Genomic DNA, 19,892 nt, shown 5'->3' on the forward strand with positions numbered 1-19,892 from the left:
TGTCACAAAGTTATCGGATGATGAGTCCAACAACACCTGGCGTCGGGAACTCTTTCGGGTTCCCTTGGCCTTCTTGGTCTTCTCCGGCACCTTATAAGGGGTCGAAGTCAGCATCTTCGTAAGGAGAGCGTCCGCAGTGTCTTCGGGCAGAGGGGCCGGACAGTTAATCTGCCCCGACGTCTCCACCCAGTCCTGTCAAAGGCATGGAGATCAGACCCCGCACATGATTAAGCTAGGGGAAATAAAATATCCTACCGGATGTATAGAACTCACCGAATGCGCTCGGTGCTTCACGCTTAGCCCGCGGTCCTCGGTGAGGGAGGGAGGGACCTCGGCGCCCTTGAACAGCACCTTCCAGACGTCCTTGTGTGTCGTGTCGAAGAGCTCGCTTAGAGTCTAGTGCTGGGCTGGGTCGAACTCCCACAAGTTGAAATCCCGTTGTTGACACGGGAGGATCCGGCGGATGAGCATGACCTGGACTATATTGACAAGTTTGAGCTTCTTGCTCGCCATATTCTGGATACATTTCTGGAGTCCGTCCAGCTCCATCGATGAACCCCAGGACAGGCCCTTCTGAGGGAGTCCTGGATTAGGGGGTCTCCGGACAGCCGGACTATATCCTTTGGCCAGACTGTTGGACTATGAAGATACAAGATTGAAGACCTCGTCTCGTGTCCGGATGGGACTCTACTTGGCGTGGAAGGCAAGCTAGGCAGTATGGATATGGATATCTCCTCCTTTGTAATAGACCTTGTGTAACCCTAACCCTCTCCGGTGTCTATATAAACCGGAAGGGTTTTAGTCCGTAGGACAACATACAATCATACCATAGGCTAGCTTCTAGGGTTTAGCCTCTCCGATCTCGTGGTAGATCAACTCTTGTAATACCCATATCATCAAGAATAAATCAAGTAGGACATAGGGTTTTACCTCCATCAAGAGGGCCCGAACCTGGGTAAAACATCGTGTTCCCTGCCTCCTGTTACCATCCGCCTTAGACGCACAGTTCGGGACCCCCTACCCAAGATCCGCCAGTTTTGACACCGACATTGGTGCTTTCATTGAGAGTTCCTCTGTGTCGTCGCCGTTAGGCTTGATGGCTCCTGCAATCATCGATAGCGATGCAGTCCAAGGTGAGACTTTTCTCCCCGGACAGATCTTTGTGTTCGGCAGCTTCGCACTACGGGCCAACTCGCTTGGCCATCTGGAGCAGATCAGAAGTTATGCCCCTGGCCACCAGGTCAGATTTGGAAGCTTAAACTACACGGCCGATATCCGCAGAGACTTGATCTTCGACGTATTCGAGCCTCTTCCTTATGCGTCACGCGGTCATGATGAGTACGATTTAGCTCTACCATCAGACAGTGTTCAGGAGATCACACCGGCAGCGGCTCCGACCCTCAATTCGGAGCCAGTTGCGCCTTCCACGGACGGGTGGATGGACCCCGCCACGGAAGCCTTATCCTCATCGGCGATCGAGCCGGACATTGACCTTACCCTACACGAGAGCCGTGTTGTCAAACTGTCGGATCCTTCTCCGGCCACAGACTCCGAATCGCCTGCGCCCGTTCCTAGCGAATCCGATTGGGCGCCGATCATGGAGTTTACCTCCGCGGATATTTTTCAGCACTCTCCCTTTGGCGACATACTGAACTCATTAAGGTCTCTCTCCTTGTCAGGAGGATCCTGGCCGAACTATGTCCGGCAGGATTGGGATGCGGACGACGAAGAAATTCGTGGCCCACCCACCACCCACTTAGTAGCCACTGTCGATGACTTAACCGACATGCTCGACTTCGACTCCGAAGACATCGATGGTATGGACGACGATGCGGGAGACGAAGAGGAACCACTGCCCACAGGGCACTGGACAACCACCTCATCATACAATATATACATGGTGGACACACCCAAAGAAGGCAATGGCGATGAGACAGTGGAGGATGACCCCTCCGAGAAGCAACCCAAGCGCCAACGTCAGCGGCGCCACTCTAAGTCCCGCCAAAGCAAAAGTGGTGATACCGGCACAAGAGATAATAACACTCTGGATAGTGCCAAAGACAACAACAATCCCCTCCAGCAAGATTTAGAGCAGGAAGATGGAGGAGCCAGCCCTCCTGAGAGAGCGGCAGATGGAGAGGCGGAGGATGATAATTACATGCCCCCCTCCGAAGACAAGGCAAGCCTCGGCGATGAAGAATTCGCCGTGTCAGAGGATCCCGTCGAACAAGAGCGCTTCAAGCATCGGCTTATGGCCACGGCAAATAGCGTTAAGAAAAAGCAGCATCAGCTTCAAGGTGATCAAGATCTGCTAACTGACAGATGGACTGAAGTCCTCACGGCCGAGGAACATAAACTCGAACGCCCCTCCAAGAGTTACCCAAAATGCAGGTTGCTACCCCGACTGGAGGAAGAAGCGTATGACGCGGCTAATCGGCCACCTCGTGGCCGCGATAGAGAGGCATTACAGCCAAAAACTCAGCCCGCACCCTGACATCATTCAAATAAAAAGGCATGGGGAAATACACCAGACCTGCGAGACATATTGGAGGACAAAGCAAAGCATGCAAGATCGATCTACGGATCACGAGGGCATGCCATTATGCAAGACAATAAACGTCACGCCGGATACAGTAAAAGTAAATCCGGCCGGGCCGAACACAGTGGGCAAGACCCATTCGAGCTGCGTCGCGATATAGCCCAATACAGAGGCACCGCACACCCCTTATGCTTCACAGACGAAGTCATGGATCATCAAATCCCAGAGGTCAAACCCATAAATATAGAATCATACGACGACACAATAGATCCTGCGGTATGGATCGAGGATTTTCTCCTCCACATCCACATGGCCCGCGGTGACGACTTACACACCATCAAATACCTCCCACTAAAGCTCAAAGGACAAGCGCGGCATTGGCTTAACAGCTTGCCAGCAGAGTCCATTAGCTGTTGGGAAGATCTGGAGGCCGCATTCCTCGACAACTTTCAGGGCACTTATGTGCGACCACCAGATGCCGATGACTTGGGCCACATAATTCAACATCCAGAAGAATCGGCCAGGCAATTCTGGACTCGGTTCCTAACAAAGAAAAATCAAATCGTCGACTGTCCGGATGCAGAGGCCCTAGCAGCTTTCAAACACAACATCCGCAATGAGTGGCTAGCCCGGCACCTTGGTCAGGAAAAGATGAAATCTATGGCAGCCCTCATGGCACTCATGACCCGCTTTTGTGCGGGAGAAGACAGCTGGCTGGCTCGCAGTAATAACATATCAAAGAACCGTGGTACTTTGGATACCAAGGAAGGCAATGGCAGGTCACGTCGAAATAAACATAAGCGTCGCATTAACAGCGACAATACCGAGGACACGACAGTCAATGCCGGATTCAAAGGCTCTAAACCCGGTCAGCGGAAAAAGGCATTTAAAAGAAGCACTCCGGACCCGTCCAGTTTGGACCGCATACTCGATCGCTCGTGTCAAATACACGGCACCCCCGACAAGCCAGCCAACCACACCAATAGGGATTGTTGGGTATTCAAGCAGGCCGGCAAGTTAATTGCCAAAAACAAAGATAAGGGGCCACATAGCGATGACGAGGAAGAGCCCCGGCAGCCGAACACCGGAGGACAAAAGAGGTTCCCCCCACAAGTGCGGACGGTGAACATGATCTACACAACCCACATCCCCAAGAGTGAGCGGAAGCATGCGCTCAGGGACGTATATCCGTTGGAGCCAGTTGCCCCAAAGTTCAACCCATGGTCCTCCTGTCCGATCACCTTCGATCGCAGGGACCACCCCACTAGTATCCGTCATGGAGGATTTGCCGCACTAGTCCTAGACCCAATCATTGACGGATTTCACCTCACTCGAGTCCTTATGGATGGAGGCAGCAGCTTGAACCTGCTTTATCAGGACACAGTGCGCAAAATGGGTATAGACCCCTCAAGGATCAAACCCACAAAAACGACCTTTAAAGGCGTCATTCCATGTGTAGAGGCCCATTACACAGGCTCAATTACACTAGAAGTGGTCTTCGGATCCCCGGATAACTTCCGACGCGAAGAATTAATCTTCGATATAGTCCCGTTCCGCAGTGGCTATCATGCACTGCTCGGGCGAACCACATTTGCGAGATTCAATGTGGTACCGCATTATGCATACCTCAAGCTCAAGATGCCAGGACCTCGGGGGGTCATCATAGTTAATGGAAACACAGAGCGCTCTCTCCGCACGGAGGAGCACATTGCAGCCCTCGCAGCAGAAGCGCAAAGCAGCCTCTCAAGGCAATCCACCATTTCAGCGTTTCAAGACCCGGACACCTTCAAGCGCGCTCGGAGTAATCGGCAACTAGACCGCCTGGCACGACCTGAGCTCGCGTAGCAATGCGGCCCCCACCCAGTCCCAACCAAACGGCGAAATATGTGCCACACGTACATAATTACGCATTAAAAATACCATGGGCACAGGCGGGGAGGGGGGCACAACTACAGCACGCCCCAATACGCGGCTTAAACCGCACTAGGGGCTTCCCGCTTTGTTATTTTTCTCTTTCAGGACTTTAATCTCTGAAACCCTGTCCGGCAGCATGATTGCCGAACACATGATGCAGCAACCAAGGAGGCAGAAAGCTACGTCACACCACGGAACTCCCAGGTGGATTACGATAACGAGTGAAATATTTGCTTTGATACTATTCCTCAGCTTGCCCTTGGAAGGGACATAGTCCTACTTTTTGCTTATCGCACTATCTGTATCATTATGCTTTAACGCACCTTTTTGAATAAACATTGCATAGCATTACGACTATTATTGGATTCTTCTTTTTTATATACATGTGTTCATTAATGACGCCTTACAACCGTACACTTTGGTACGACCAATACACCAGAGGCTTAAGTACCCCACAATATGGTGTGAGAAGTCCGAACACTTTCACAAGTGCGGCACCCCGAACTTATAGCATTATATGCATCAGCTCCGAATCATGTCTTTGGTCAAATGTTGGGTTTGCCTGGCTCCTATGTTTTGGTACCTTACGTTCCGCTCTATCGGTTAAGGTAGCATTAGGAGAACTACTGCGATTGTGCCCCGGTTCTGCTGGGCTAAGCACCTCAGTAGAGAAAGCTAAAACTGACTGTCATGATAAGGCGAGAGACTGGTCGCTGTTCGGCGAGGTTTCGAGTCCCTAAAGACTTATGCCGCTTAGAGCGAGGAGCCGGTCCTGTCCGGCTTAAAGGAGTGTATCGCGCCCCGAATTCGGCCTTCCGAATACCAGGGGCTTCGCCGAAATTTAAAATTATAGAATTCTATGGCTAAGTGAGAGTGATAAAGCACTATTAGTCCGGTTGCCTTGTTCGCCGTGTTGAGCACCTCCCTCGAAGGACCCAAAAATGGGAAAAAGAGTGCTCAGGTTTATCCCGAACACCCCAGCACTCGTGGCATGGGGGCAGAAGCCGAGGACTAGCCATCTCTCAGATTGGATAAATAGCCAAACAGAAGGTAATATTTTAAATTCAAACAAGCATTGCATAGCGCATATGAAACAAGTTTTCATCATACAGGGTCACACGAGCAAGTCTACTCAAATATTACATCCTTTGAACATTCGTCCGCTACAAGACGGGCACCCTTCAGGACACCCTCATAATAAATTTCGGGGGTGCGATGCTCCTTGCCCTGCGGCGGTCCTTCCTTGATCAGCTTCACGGCGTCTAGCTTGGCCCATTGCACCTTCACACGGGCAAAAGCCCGGCGTGCACCTTCGATGCAGACGGACCGCTTGACGACTTCCAGTCGTGGGCAGGCATCTACAAGCCGCCTCACCAGGCCGAAGTAGCTGTTCGGAAGGGCGTCGCCAGGCCACAGCCGGACTATAAAGCCCTTCATGGCCTATTCGGCCGCCTTGTGTAGCTTGACCAGCTGCTTCAGCTGGTCGCTCATAGGCACCGGGTGTTCGGTCCCAGTATACTGAGATCAGAACAGCTTCTCCGTTGAGCTTCCCTCCTTGGCCTGGTAAAACTGTGTGGCATCCGACACGCTGCGGGGCAAATCTGCGAATGCTCCTGGAGAGCTCCGGATTTGGGTAAGTAATAGGTAATTTACTTTCACATGCTTGCTTTGCATATAGAATGCCTTACCCGCTGCTATTTTCTTCATCGCGTCAATCTCCTGAAGGGCCTTTTGGGCTTCGGCCTTGGCACTCTTTGCGCTCTCGAGGGCCATGGCAAGCTCAGACTCTCGCGTCTTCGAGTTAAGCTCCAACGCCTCGTGCTTCGTCACGAGAGCCTGGAGCTCTTGCTACACCTCGCCCACCCGAGCCTCTTGCCTTTCCCGCTTGGTGCGCTCCTTGGCCTCTTTATCTTCGGCCTCGGACAGCGCTTGCTTTAGGGTCGCCACTTCGGTCGTGGCCCTTGGCAAATTCATGATGATCCTGTCATTTTGCAATCGCATTCTTTTTATACATATCCGTAGACTAGGTACTACTTACCTTTGTTCTCCTCGAGCTGCCTCTTGGCAAGGCCGAGCTCGTCCTTGGACCCTTTAAGGTCCTGCTTCAGTGCGGCGACCTCCGCAGTCAGTGCGGCAGATGCCAGCAGCGAAGCCTGCATACGCATAATTGACATACTTATATTAGACTCCTGCGATATTGTTTGATCCTCTGTTCGGCTTTTCTTTGTGAACACCGAACAGAGCATCAGGGGCTACTGTCTATGCGGTAATATTTTTCCTATATTTTAAAACACTTACCTCGAAGCCTGTTAGAAGGCTGGCACGGGCTTCAGTCAATCCGCTTTTGGTGGACTGAACCTTCTGTACCACCGCACTCATAATCGTGCGGTGCTCCTCGTCGATGGAAGCGCTGCGAAGCGCTCCCAGCAGATTGTCTGGCGCCTCTGGATGGACAGAGGTCACCGGCGTAGGCGTCTTACCCCTCTTGGAAGGAGGACGCCTACCCGAGTCCGGAACCTCTGGAGGTTCCGGCGCGATGTTCGGCTGAGGGCCGAACTCGAAGCCTCAGGGGCCTTGTTCCCTCTGCTCCCGGAGTCCGGAAGGTCGCCTTGAGGTGCCTCCGGGACTGTCTCCCCTCGACCCGGTGCCTCTTGAGACAATACCTCAGCGTCGTCCGCAGGGCAAGGGGAGGTGGCAGTCAGAAGTGGATCGCTATCCATATCCGACGAGCCCAGGGAGCCGTCCGACGACACATCGATACGGGCTCGTGGCGTCCTGCATAATCATATTCGGCGTTAGGGGAAGCAGTGCGACAAAGGAATACTATGAGTTACTCTGGTATCTGAATACTTACGACTTCGCCAGGGGCTTGGCCCTGAGCAGCCAGTCGTCTTCGCCTTCAGCGGCGGTGGTGGAACTGTCCGGAAGGAGAGTCCTTCCCTTCTTGGACCCTTCGGCCTCCCCAGTTGGGGCGGCCTTCCTTTTCTTGTCTCCCCCATCGGAAGGGGGAGCATCTTCTTCTTCCTCCTCATCTTCAGGGGAGGAGTGTGTCGCAGAGTTATCGGACAATGAGTTCGATGACGCCTGGCGTCGGGAACTCTTTCGGGTTCCCTTGGCCTTCTTGGTCTTCTCCGGCACCTTGTAAGGAGCTAGAGTCAACATCTTCGTCAGGAGAGCGTCTGCTGGGGAGCCGGACAGTCGATCTGTCCGGCCGTCTCCTGCCAGTCCTGTCAAAGGTACGAGAGCTTAGATCCCGCATAGAGTCAAACTGTGAAAAAACAAGTATCCTGCGAGAGGTAAAACAGCTTACCGCGCTGACTTGGCGCTTCATGCAGAATCTGCGATCCTCGGTAGTGGGAGGGGGAACCTCGGCACCCTTGAATAGCACCTTCCAGGCATCCTCATGAGTTGTGTCGAAGAGCCTGTTTAGAGTTTGGTGCTGGGCCGGGTCGAACTCCCACAAGTTGAAAGCCCGTTGTTGGCACGGAAGGATCCGGAGGATGAGCATGACCTGGACTACGTTGACGATTTTGAGCTTCTTGTTCACCATGTTTTGAATACATGTTTGGAGTCCGATCAGCTCTCCCGAACTACCCCAGGACAGGCCCTTCTCTTGCCAGGAGGTGAGCCGCGTGGGGATGCCAGATCGGAACTCGGGGGCCGCTGCCCATTTAGGGTCACGTGGCTCGGTGATGTAGAACCACCCTGATTGCCACCCCTTTACAGTATCCACGAAGGAGCCCTCGAGCCATGTGACGTTGGGCATCTTGCCCACCATGGCGCCTCCGCACTCCGCCTGGCGGCCGCTCACTACCTTCGGCTTGACATTGAAGGTCTTCATCCATAAGCCGAAGTGGGGCTTGATGCGGAGGAAGGCCTCACACACGACGATAAACGCCGAGATGTTGAGGATGAAGTTCGGGCCCAGATCGTGGAAATCCAGGCCGTAGTAGAACATGAGCCCCCGGACGAATGGGTGGAGAGGGAATCCCAGTCCGCGGAGGAGATGGGTAAGGAACACTACCCTCTCATGGGTCCTGAGGGTGGGGATGAGCTGCCCCTCATCTGGGAGCCGGTGCGCGATGTCGTCGGGTAGGTATCCGGATCTCCTCAGCTTCTTGATGTGTCCCTCTGTGACGGAGGAGACCATCCACCTGCCTCCCGCTCTGGACATGGTTGGAGAAGGTTGAGGTGGGAAATGCGGACTTGGGCGCTGGAGCTCGAGTGTGCGAAAATGGATGGGCAAAGGAGGAGGAAGGCATGGATGGAAAGGTGAATCCTTATCCCTTTATATGGGCGGACGAAACTATGCGTCCCCACTAGCCTGGTAAAACTCGCTTATCCCCCAAGCACTGTAATCGATGGCGCGGTTGGGTTATCCACGCCCGTATTGATGAGAATCTCGTGATAAGGGGACACGATCTCTGCTTTGACAAGACGTGTCAAAAAACTGCCTCGCGTTATGTGTGGGGCTAGTTAAAGGAAACGTTTCGAATAATCACCGGGCCATGACATAATGTTGTGTTGCCAAAACAAGTCAGCAAATTAGATTTGTGGAAATATTATTCTCTCTACGGTGGTATGTGGAACTTATTTTGCAGGGTCGGACACTATCCTTGTATTCAAATTCTTCCATGATGTGTTCGGAGGAGGAACCCGCCTTGCAATGCTGAAGACAACACTGCACGCCGGACTCATCGTCATTGAAGCCTGGTTCAGGGGCTACTGAGGGAGTCCTGGATTAGGGGGTCTCCGGACAGCCGGACTATATCCTTTGGTCGGACTGTTGGACTATGAAGATACAAGATTGAAGACCTCGTCTCGTGTCCGGATCGGACTCTACTTGGCATGGAAGGCAAGCTAGGCAGTACGGATATGGATATCTCCTCCTTTGTAACTGACCTTGTGTAACCCTAACCCTCTCCGGTGTCTATATAAACCGAAAGGGTTTTAGTCCGTAGGACAACATACAATCATACCATAGGCTAGCTTCTAGGGTTTAGCCTCTCCGATCTCGTGGTAGATCAACTCTTGTAATACCCATATCATCAAGAATAAATCAAGTAGGACATAGGGTTTTACCTCCATCAAGAGGGCCCGAACCTGGGTAAAACATCGTGTTCCCTGCCTCCTGTTACCATCCGCCTTAGACGCACAGTTCGGGACCCCCTACCCGAGATCCGCCGGTTTTGACACCGACACCTTCTCTTTCCAGGAGGTGAGCCGTGTGGGGATTCCGGATCGAAACTCAGGGGTAGCCACCCAGTTGGTGTCACGCGGCTCGGTGATGTAGAACCACGCCGATTGCCACCCCTTTATGGTCTCCACGAAGGAGCCTTCAAGCCATATGACGTTGAGCATCATGCCCACCATGGCTCCGCTGCATTCTGCTTGTTGGCCGCCCACCACCTTCGGCTTGATATTGAAGGTCTTTAACCATAGGCCGAAGTGGGGGCGGATGCGGAGGAAAGCCTCACACACGACGATCAACGCCAAAATGTTGAGGATGAAGTTCGGGGCCAGATCATGGAAGTCGAGCCCGTCATAGAACATAAGACCACGGATGAATGGATGGAGGGGAAACCCCAGTCCGCGGAGGAAGTGGTGGAGGAAGACTACCCTCTCGTGAGGTTCAGGGGTAGGAACGATCTGCCCCGCAGCGGGCAGCCGATGCACAATGTTCACAGCTAAGTATCCGGCTCCGCGCAGCTTCTTGATGTGTCCCTCCTTAACAGAGGAAGCCATCCATTTTCCTCCCACTCCGGACATGATTGGAGAAGGTTGAGGGGAAGGATGTGGACTTGGGCGTTGGAGCTCGAGTGCGCAAGAATGGATGGGCAAGGAGGAAGAAGGCGTGGGTAGAAAAAGGTTAAACCTTGTCCCTTTATAGGGGCGGCCAAAACTACGCGCCCCCACTAGCCTGGTGAAACTCGCTTGTCCCCCAAGCGCCGTGATCGATGGCGCGGTTGGGTTACCCACGCCTGTATTGATGAGAATCCCGTAATAGGGGGACACGATCTCTGCTTTGACAAGACATGTCAAAAAACTGCCTTGCGTTATGTGCGGGGCTAGTTGAAGGAAACGGTTCGAATAATCACCGGGCCATGGCATAATGTCATGTTGCCAAAACAAGTCAGCAGATTAGATTTGTGGAAATATTATTCTCTCTACGGTGGTATGTGGAACTTATTTTGTAGGATCGGACACTATCCTTATATTCAAATTCTTCCATGGTGTATTCGGAGGAGGAACCCGCCTTGCAATGCCGAAGACAATACTGTGTGCCGGACTCATCGTCATTGAAGCCTAGTTCAGGGGCTACTGTGGGAGTCTGGATTAGGGGGTCTCCAGACAGCCAGGCTATATCCTTTGGCCGGACTGTTAGACTATGAAGATACAAGATTGAAGACTTCGTCTCGTGTCCGGATGGGACTCTACTTGGCGTGGAAGGCAAGCTAGGCAATACGGATATGTATATCTCCTCCTTTGTAACCGACCTTGTGTAACCCTAGCCCTTTCCGGTGTCTATATAAACCGGAGGGTTTTAGTCCGTAGGACAACATACAATCATACCATAGGCTAGCTTCTAGGGTTTAGCCTCTCCGATCTCGTGGTAGATCAACTCTTGTAATACTCATATCATCAAGAATAAATCAAGAAGGACGTAGGGTTTTACCTCCATCAAGAGGGCCCGAACCTGGGTAAAACATCGTGTCCCCTGCCTCCTGTTACCATCCGCCTTAGACACATAGTTTGGGACCCCCTACCCGAGATCCGCCGGTTTTGACACCGACAGTGGGGTAGATGCTTTGTGATTTGTAAATGCCACGTGTCATCCATCAGGATGGGTCTCACATGCTTGCCTGTGAGACCTGGTCTCATACAATTCTTATGCTCTTGAGTAATACTCCCTCCGTTTCTTTTTTGTTCCCATATAAGATTTGACCAAAGTCAAACTTTGTAAAGTTTGACTAGCTTTGTAGGAAAAGATATCAACATTCACACTATGAAATCAATATTATTAGATGCATGATAAAATAAATTATCATAACATGTAACTTTTGTACTGTAGATGTTGATATTTCTTTTTGACTAAATCGTACATGCATACTAAAAAAGGAGGAGTACAATCCTTTTTCCCCGGAAAAAAACATCTGATTTGTCATGTGCTCGTACCTGACTTCGGGTACATATCATTTCCGTTTTCCTTCTCGTCCAAGGCACATTTTCGGATAGAACAACAATTTTCTCGAAAATTTAGAACACCACTCTCGGATTTGAAATGTATATCTCGTTATATCGTTTGGACATCACCGTGGTTTTCTTGTTCCGCCGACGCCGCCATCATGGTTTGAACCCAGAGGCGTAGCTAGCATAGAAGCATCGGATGCAAATGACACCAACAAAATTTTAATTGATAATGTAGCGCTTTACATGTAGTTGATGCCTGAACCCAACAAAAAAAATCATATTTGAACCCATTGACTACCTAGCTGCATTAGACAAAAAGCTTATTAGTCCATATATTCAGTGCAAGTGTGCAAGCCCAAATAAAATAAATTAATTTCGTAGCTCGCAGCTGGCTAGACGCATGATCTGAGTTGCTTCACCGCTGCAATGGATAGAAGCAAATAAATCTATTTTTGTGAATGGAAAATAAATCTGAATACTCTTGTCACCTTCATCGCCCTCACGCTGACATGCGGCATATGTCAGCGGCAAGCCGGCATGGAAAATATCTGTATTATCCTCTCACCACCCTCACGCTGGGAACCAGCAGAGCCAAGCTGACAATTGCTATTCAAAATATTATTACACGTGATAGCTGATAACCCACAAGTATAGGGGATCGCAACAGCTTTCGAGGGTAGAGTATTCAACCCAAATTTATTGATTCGACACAAGGGGAACCAAAGAATATTCTCAAGTATTAGCAGCTGAGTTGTCAATTCAACCACACCTGGAAACTTAGTATCTGCAGCAAAGTGTTGGGGAACGTAGCAGAATTTTAAAATTTTCTACGCATCACCAAGATCAATCTATGGAGTCATCTAGCAACGAGGGAGAGAGGAGTGCATCTACATACCCTTGTAGATCACGAGCGGAAGCGTTCAAGAGAACGGGGTTGATGGAGTCGTACTCGACGTGATTCAAATCACCGATGACCTAGTGCCGAACGAACGGCACCTCCGCGTTCAACACACGTACGGTTGGGAGACGTCTCCTCCTTCTTGATCCAGCAAGGAAGAATGAGAGGTTGATGAAGATCCAACAGCACGACGGCGTGGTGGTGGAAGCAACGGTGATCTCGGCAGGGCTTCGCCAAGCGCTGGGAGACGGAGGAGTGTCACGGGAGGGAGAGGGAGAGGCCAGGGGATTGGGTGCGGCTGCCCTCCCTCCCCCCCCCCCACTATATATAGGGTGCCTAGGGGGGCGCCGGCCCTAGGAGATCCAATCTCCTAGGGGGGGCGGCGGCCAAGGGGTGCCTTGCCCCCCAAGGCAAGGGTGGCGCCCCCACCCCTAGGGTTTCTAACCCTAGGCGCAGGGGGAGGCCCAAGGGGGGGGCACCAGCCCACTAGGGGCTGGTTCCCCTCCCACTTCAGCCCATGGGGCCCTCTGGGATAGGTGGCCCCACCCGGTGGACCCCCGGGACCCTTCCGGTGGTCCTGGTACAATACGGGTGACCCAGAAACCTTCCCGAAGGCCGAAACTGGACTTCCTATATATAAATCTTTACCTCCGGACCATTCCGGAACTCCTCGTGACATCCGGGATCTCATCCGGGACTCCGAACAACTTTCGGGTTACCGTGTGCTAATATCTCTACAACCCTAGCGTCATCGAACCTTAGTGTGTAGACCCTACGGGTTCGGGAGACATGCAGACATGACCGAGAAGCCTCTCCGGTCAATAACCAACAGCGGGATCTGGATACCCATGTTGGCTCCCACAAGCTCCAAGATGATCTCATCGGATGAACCACGATGTCGAGGATTCAATCAATCCGTATACAGTTCCCTTTGTCAATTGGTACGTTACTTGCCCGAGACTCGATCGTCGGTATCCCAATACCTTGTTCAGTCTCGTTACCGGAAAGTCACTTTACTCGTACCGTAATGCATGATCCCGTGATCAACCACTTGATCACATTGATCTCATTATGATGATGCATTACCGAGTGGGCCCAGAGATACCTCTCCGTCATACGGAGTGACAAATCCCAGTCTCGATTCGTGCCAACCCAACAGACACTTTCGGAGATACCTGTAATGTACCTTTATAGTCACCCAGTTACGTTGTGACGTTTGGCACACCCAAGGCACTCATACGGTATCCGGGAGTTGCACAATCTCATGGTCTGAGGAAATGATACTTGACATTCAGAAAAGCTACAGCAAACGAACTACACAATCTTTGTGCTATGCTTAGGTTTGGGTCTTGTCCATCACATCATTCTCCTAATGATGTGATCCCGTTATCAATGACATCCCCATGTCCATAGCCAGGAAACCATGACTATCTGTTGATCAACGAGCTAGTCAACTAGAGGCTCACTAGGGACACATTGTGGTCTATGTATTCACACATGTATTACGATTTCCGGATAATACAATTATAGCATGAATAATAGACAATTATCATGAACAAGGAAATATAATAATCATTTTATTATTGCCTCTAGGGCATATTTTCAACACAAAGTGTTTAGTAGCAAAGTAATATGATAGTGATGGTAACGGTAACAAAAGAGTAATGAAAGCAAAGTAATGTTTTTGGTGTTTTGTAGTGATTGTAACAATAGCAACGGGAAAGTAAATAAGCGTAAACCAGTATATGGAAAGCTCGTAGGCATCGGATCAATGATGGATAATTATGCCGGATGTGGTTCATCATGTAACAGTCATAACATAGGGTGACACAGAACTAGCTCCAATTCGTCAATGTAATGTAGGCATGTATTTCGAATATAGTCATACGTGCTTATGGAAAAGAAATTGCATGACATCTTTTGTCCTACCCTCCCGTGGCAGCGGGGTCCTAATGGAACTAAGGGATATTAAGGCCTCCTTTCAATAGAGAACCGGAACAAAGCATTAGCACATAGTGAATACATGAACTCCTCAAACTACGGTCATCATCGGTAAGTATCCCAATTATTGTCACTTCGGGGTTAACGGATCATAACACATAATAGGTGACTATAGACTTGCAAGATAGGATCTAGAACTCTCATATATTGATGAAAACATAATAGGTTCAGATCTGAAATCATGGCACTCGGGCCCTAGTGACAAGCATTAAGCATAGCATAGTCATAGCAACATCAATCTCATAACATAGTGGATACTAGGGATCAAACCCTAACAAAACTAACTCGATTACATGGTGAATCTCATCCAACCCATCACCGTCCAGCAAGCCTACGATGGAATTACTCACGCACGGCGGTGAGCATCATGAAATTGGTGATGGAGGATGGTTGATGATGACGACGGCGACGAATCCCCCTCTCCGGAGCCCCGAACGGACTCCAGATCAGCCCTCCCGAGAGGTTTTAGGGCTTGGCGGCGGCTCCGTATCGTAAAACGCGGTGATTTCTTCTCTCTTATTTTTTTTTCTTCCCGAAAGCAGTTATATAGAGTTGGAGTTGGAGTCGGGGGGTCTCTAGGGGGCCCACGAGGAAGGGGGCACGCCCTAGGGGGGCGCCCCCCACCCTCGTGAGAAGGTTGTGGGCCCCCTGGTCTTCATCTTTGGCGAGGATTTTTTATTATTTATTGTAAGATATCCCATGGAGTTTCAGGTCATTCCGAGAAGTTTTGTTTTCTGCACATAAAACAACATCATGGCAATTCTGCTGAAAACAGCGTCAGTCCGGATTAGTTTCATTCAAATCATACAAGTTAGAGTCCAAAATAAGGGTAAAAGTGTTTGGAAAAGTAGATACGTTGGAGACGTATCAATAGCATGTCCTGTCCCGCTTGTACAAGTCTTATCCAACCTTAATTATATGATTTCCTTTTTGGTCAAATCTTGATCTAGTATGGAACAACTTTTTTGCAAAAGGGGCGGTCATTATATCATGATAAATATAATAACGCATGTACTTCAAGGCCACCCTTATAGGCAAGCAAACAAATGATGCGCTACTCCTAGTCCCACATAGTCTTTTATTCAGATAGAATCTGGTTTAAATTAATTGTCATATTATGACTAATCCGAAGGGAATTTCAGAATATATAAAATGTTTTAATAAAGTAAGATTGAGATTAGGAGAAGAGTTATGTTTTGTCTATGATGTGAGGAACTTACTAAACTGGCTGAGTTTTATCGAGATAATTTTGATTCAGATAAACTGCATGATGTTGGTCCTGATGGAATTACCGATATTGCTAAATTAATGGTGCAAGGCAAGTAAACATACTCCTTTTACTTTGGTCTATCTACCTGTAAAGTACATATTGCCGGTTTCCATGGAATTAATTGACCAATGTTTTTGATGTATGATTGTTGTCAACAAAATATGTAATAAAATGGGTGATCAATTAAAGAGTGGTTTTCTAATTTGCTAATGGATGAGAGTTTTCTTATCATTAGTAAGTAGTAACAATGAAAGATCAAAGAAACTTGAAAATGACATTGACTCTACATGTTTCGCTTAATTGTACTTATTTACAACTTAAGAAATTAACATGTCATTTTGTTTTTTTACAAGGAATACCTTATCTAACTACCTATGAAAGTATAAAGTTGTGCGTTTGACTACTTTATTTAAAACATTTGAAAAGGGGTTTTATGTTTTCATTCAACTAATATTTATTCGTCATGTAATTTTATGTAACAATTATATGTGGTATGCTATTTCAGTTTCTTATGTTGTCCTTTGAGTGTTAGTATAAGGTTGTAAAACTAATCTGAGGTAGACCTACGTACATATCATCCGGGGGGTGGCATTAGCCCCCATCCTTGAATAAGTTGGGAAGATTTTGGGAAAGCTTACCCGGATTTATTAGCACTCTCTGCCACCGCAGACAATCGTTAGTTCATGTCCAAATCCTTAGTGAACCCATTGGCAAAACTTTCTGCTCCGCCTACCGCATCCATCCACTGTCACGTTTTTTCCTTGTTGAGACAAATCCACCGTCACGTGCCCCTTCCCCTCGTTATCGAGGCGACGTGTCCGTATCACGTTCACTCGAGCCGCGCCACTGACCAGCCCCAGCCGATTAGGCTGCCACCAACCCAGGCACGGAAACGTCAATCACGGAAGCAAACGGCAGCCCGGCCCAAATTCCTGGCAGCAACAGCAGCAGCCGCCGGCGCCGGGAGAGGAGCGAGCAAGAATGGCGGCGGCGGCCGTGGCAGCGCGGGCGTACGAGGCGGCGACGCGGTCCGCGCTGGCGGCGCTGGAGCGCAACCTCCTGCCCGACGCGGTCACCCGGCGGCTCACGCGCCTCCTGCTCGCGCAGCGCCTCCGCCTCGGCTACCTCCCCTCCGCGCCGCTCCAGCTGCAGGACCTCCTCCTCTTCGCCCACTGTACGCGCCCCCCGCCCAAATGCAGTTTCCTTCGCCCTCGCTGCTCGCTGCGCTGCGACTCTAATCTCCGCAAATACTATCCGAATGTCCGGGCGAACGCCCGGTAGCAGTTCTTTTTTCTTTTTTTGCGAGGGAAACGCCTGGTAGCAGCTTTCCGTAACTTCTCTGAAAATTCGAATTCAGAAATTGTGCCTAGCTACTGTTCCCTCTGACCTACCGTAGAAGTAATTCTTCAGGATAGATGTGAATACGATTGTTGAGTTATGCTATTAGTTAAAAAACGCTCTTATATTATGGAACGGAGGGAGTACTTCGCAAAAAAAGAACTTCTGCTATTAGTTGATTGTTAGTCTGATTCCTTTGTGGTGACGTTGTAAAATTTGGTTTGTGATGCAGCGCTTGAAGGCATGCCCATTGCCATTGAAACGGACACAGCTAAAACCCAACACTACGAGTTGCCGACCACATTCTTCAAGCTAGTGCTCGGGAAAAACCTCAAATACAGGTTTGTGCTTCATGGTGCACACTAGCATCAAGAATGGTTAAATGGCTAGTTTTTTAGCGGTGGAAAAGGTGCCAGGGAGAAAATATTGAATCTTATAATGTTACACTACACGAGTAAAAGCTACTGATTTACCATGTATCTCCATGATTTTGCAGCTCATGTTACTTCCCTGATGATTCGAGCACCCTAGAAGATGCTGAGGTTGCAATGTTGGAGTTGTATTGTGAGAGGGCGCAGCTGCAAGATGGCCAAAGCATCCTTGATGTTGGATGTGGATGGGGATCCCTCTCTCTATACATCGCAAAGAAATATAGGAACTGCAATATTACGGGGATATGCAACTCAACAACTCAAAAGGCTTTTATAGAAGAGCAGTGTAGGTAAGTGCAGCAGTTTTAGTGCTGAGAGGACCTGATGACTGTATTCTTTTGCCATGTAGTGACCACTTTATATTCCTCGTGATAATTTTTAAGTTTGCACCAGAGCGTAGGGATGACAGCTCAATTTGATTTCATTTTTATCATGTTCATGTATCGCTTACTAGTTTCATAATTTTCTAGTTATTTCAAATACTGATCTTTCACATGCATCAACTATTCAACCTTCACTTTTGCTAGACATGCTGACAGAGTTCACTTTGGTGCATATCACCCCATTTCTGTTGCAGGGAAAATGAGCTATCCAATGTTGAGATAATTGTAGCAGACATCAGCAAGTTTGAGATGGAACATTCTTTTGACAGGATCATATCCATAGAGATGTTTGAGGTATAACTTAACTTGGAATTTTCTGTGGTTTCGAGCCCTTTTATAATTCCTCATGGTAAAGAAGTGTTTGTAATGGGCCTGTTATGCAGCACATGAAAAACTACAAGGCACTTCTTAAGAAGATATCCAGATGGATGAAAGAGGATTCCTTATTGTTTGTTCACTACTTCTGCCACAAGACATTTGCGTATCACTTTGAGGTACTTTGATTATCCTGCATTTTCACAAGTCATTTGGTCTTGGCTACATCTGAAATAGCTTTCCCATTACACGGATCATGGTAGTGCCTCTTACATTTGTAGCTCTATTTGTATTCATCGACACATATGTGAAATTCAGTTCTTAACAATCTCGTTCCTACTGATAGTGATAGAAGTTCCTTATGGTAAAAATAAAATCATTCATTACTAACACTCCACGAGTGTCCTTAGAACTCTTATTCGCCTCTGCATTAGTGAAATAAGTTCGCCTCTGGTACTGAAATAGACTCATTAAGTTATTGTTGAGAGTTGTATTACTATAAATGTATCTGTAGTGTAATCCATGTGAATTGAGACGTCACATTTTCAACAGGACAAGAATGATGATGATTGGATCACAAGGTATTTCTTCACTGGAGGAACAATGCCATCAGCAAACCTCCTTCTCTACTTTCAGGTTAGTACCTAACGGATCTTTCCTCTTGAGTAGGTTGCTTGTCCCTGCCCTAGCCAAATATGAATGTTAGTTGGTTGGCCAGTGATCAAACATCAATTTTTGATATTCAGTTGCTATGATTTTGCAGGAAGATGTATCCGTGGTCAATCATTGGCTTGTCAGCGGCACACATTATGCTAGAACTAGGTATGTCTTTCCTAAGTTTCAAAGTTTCATGTCCCTGTTACTACATGCTTTTCGACATGATTCCTGATGAGCTTAATTGATTAGGTAGGAAATACAAAATACATTCCAGGCCTTGATATTAAAGTGAAAATGTTAATTGTTGAATTTCCTGGTTTGCATTTCGCTACTGATGCAAAGCGAAAGTTCATTGGTGTCTACAGTTTATACAATATAATGACACGGTGTCTACCTGTAGTGAGGAGTGGCTGAAACGTATGGACAAGAACATCACTACCATAAGGCCAATCTTCGAGAAGACTTACGGGAGGGAATCGGCTACTAAATGGATTGCTTACTGGCGGACATTCTTCATCTCAGTCGCTGAACTTTTTGTGTATAACAATGGCGATGAATGGATGGTTGCACATCACCTGTTCCGAAAGAAGTAGAAGTACCGCTGGACATTTCTGGAGCGAAGTAGAATTATATGTTGAGAATCATCCATCACAGAGGCTGTACCTAGTAATATTTTTTTTTCTGTGTTGAACGGTTATCTTCCTTGAATAAATTGTACTTCAGTGTTCTGGTACTTCAGCATTGACCCTGGCAATGTCTGTCGAAAATATTTTCTTATCTAAATGGTTTATAAAAAGTTTGCAGTTTCCAAGCGCGAGAAAGAACAAATTTGTATCTCGAAAGATTTACGTGACTGGGGAACACAGATATAGGACCAAATTGTGCTGTTGGAGAAGTATATATGGATTCGGTATCGGAATTGCATTCTTGGTGTTGTACTCCATATTTTTATAGT

At 48.6% G+C, this 19,892-nt stretch overlaps 1 protein-coding gene across 1 annotated transcript; it reads left to right on the forward strand.

The window, feature by feature from the left end:
• The first annotated feature begins 16,690 nt into the window (after positions 1-16,690).
• On the forward strand, positions 16,691-19,675 carry LOC125522990 ((S)-coclaurine N-methyltransferase-like). The gene is made up of 8 exons (XM_048688029.1): positions 16,691-16,987; positions 17,384-17,492; positions 17,648-17,872; positions 18,160-18,259; positions 18,349-18,459; positions 18,833-18,916; positions 19,044-19,102; positions 19,338-19,675. Exons 1-8 carry the CDS (start codon positions 16,795-16,797, stop codon positions 19,528-19,530), a joined length of 1,074 nt encoding a protein of 357 aa, XP_048543986.1. The 5' UTR covers positions 16,691-16,794; the 3' UTR covers positions 19,531-19,675.
• Positions 19,676-19,892: the final 217 nt, after the last annotated feature.

Source organism: Triticum urartu, chromosome 7 (assembly GCF_003073215.2).
Source record: "Triticum urartu cultivar G1812 chromosome 7, Tu2.1, whole genome shotgun sequence".
Taxonomy (NCBI): Eukaryota; Viridiplantae; Streptophyta; class Magnoliopsida; order Poales; family Poaceae; genus Triticum; species Triticum urartu.

Coding starts and splice junctions, on each gene's coding strand:
- LOC125522990 (XM_048688029.1), top strand. CDS start 16,795: ATGGCGGCGGCGGCCGTGGCAGCGCGGGCGTACGAGGCGGCGACGCGG. Junction 18,260..18,348: donor TATCCATAGAGATGTTTGAG/GTATAACTTAAC, acceptor CCTGTTATGCAG/CACATGAAAAACTACAAGGC. Junction 18,917..19,043: donor ACCTCCTTCTCTACTTTCAG/GTTAGTACCTAA, acceptor ATGATTTTGCAG/GAAGATGTATCCGTGGTCAA.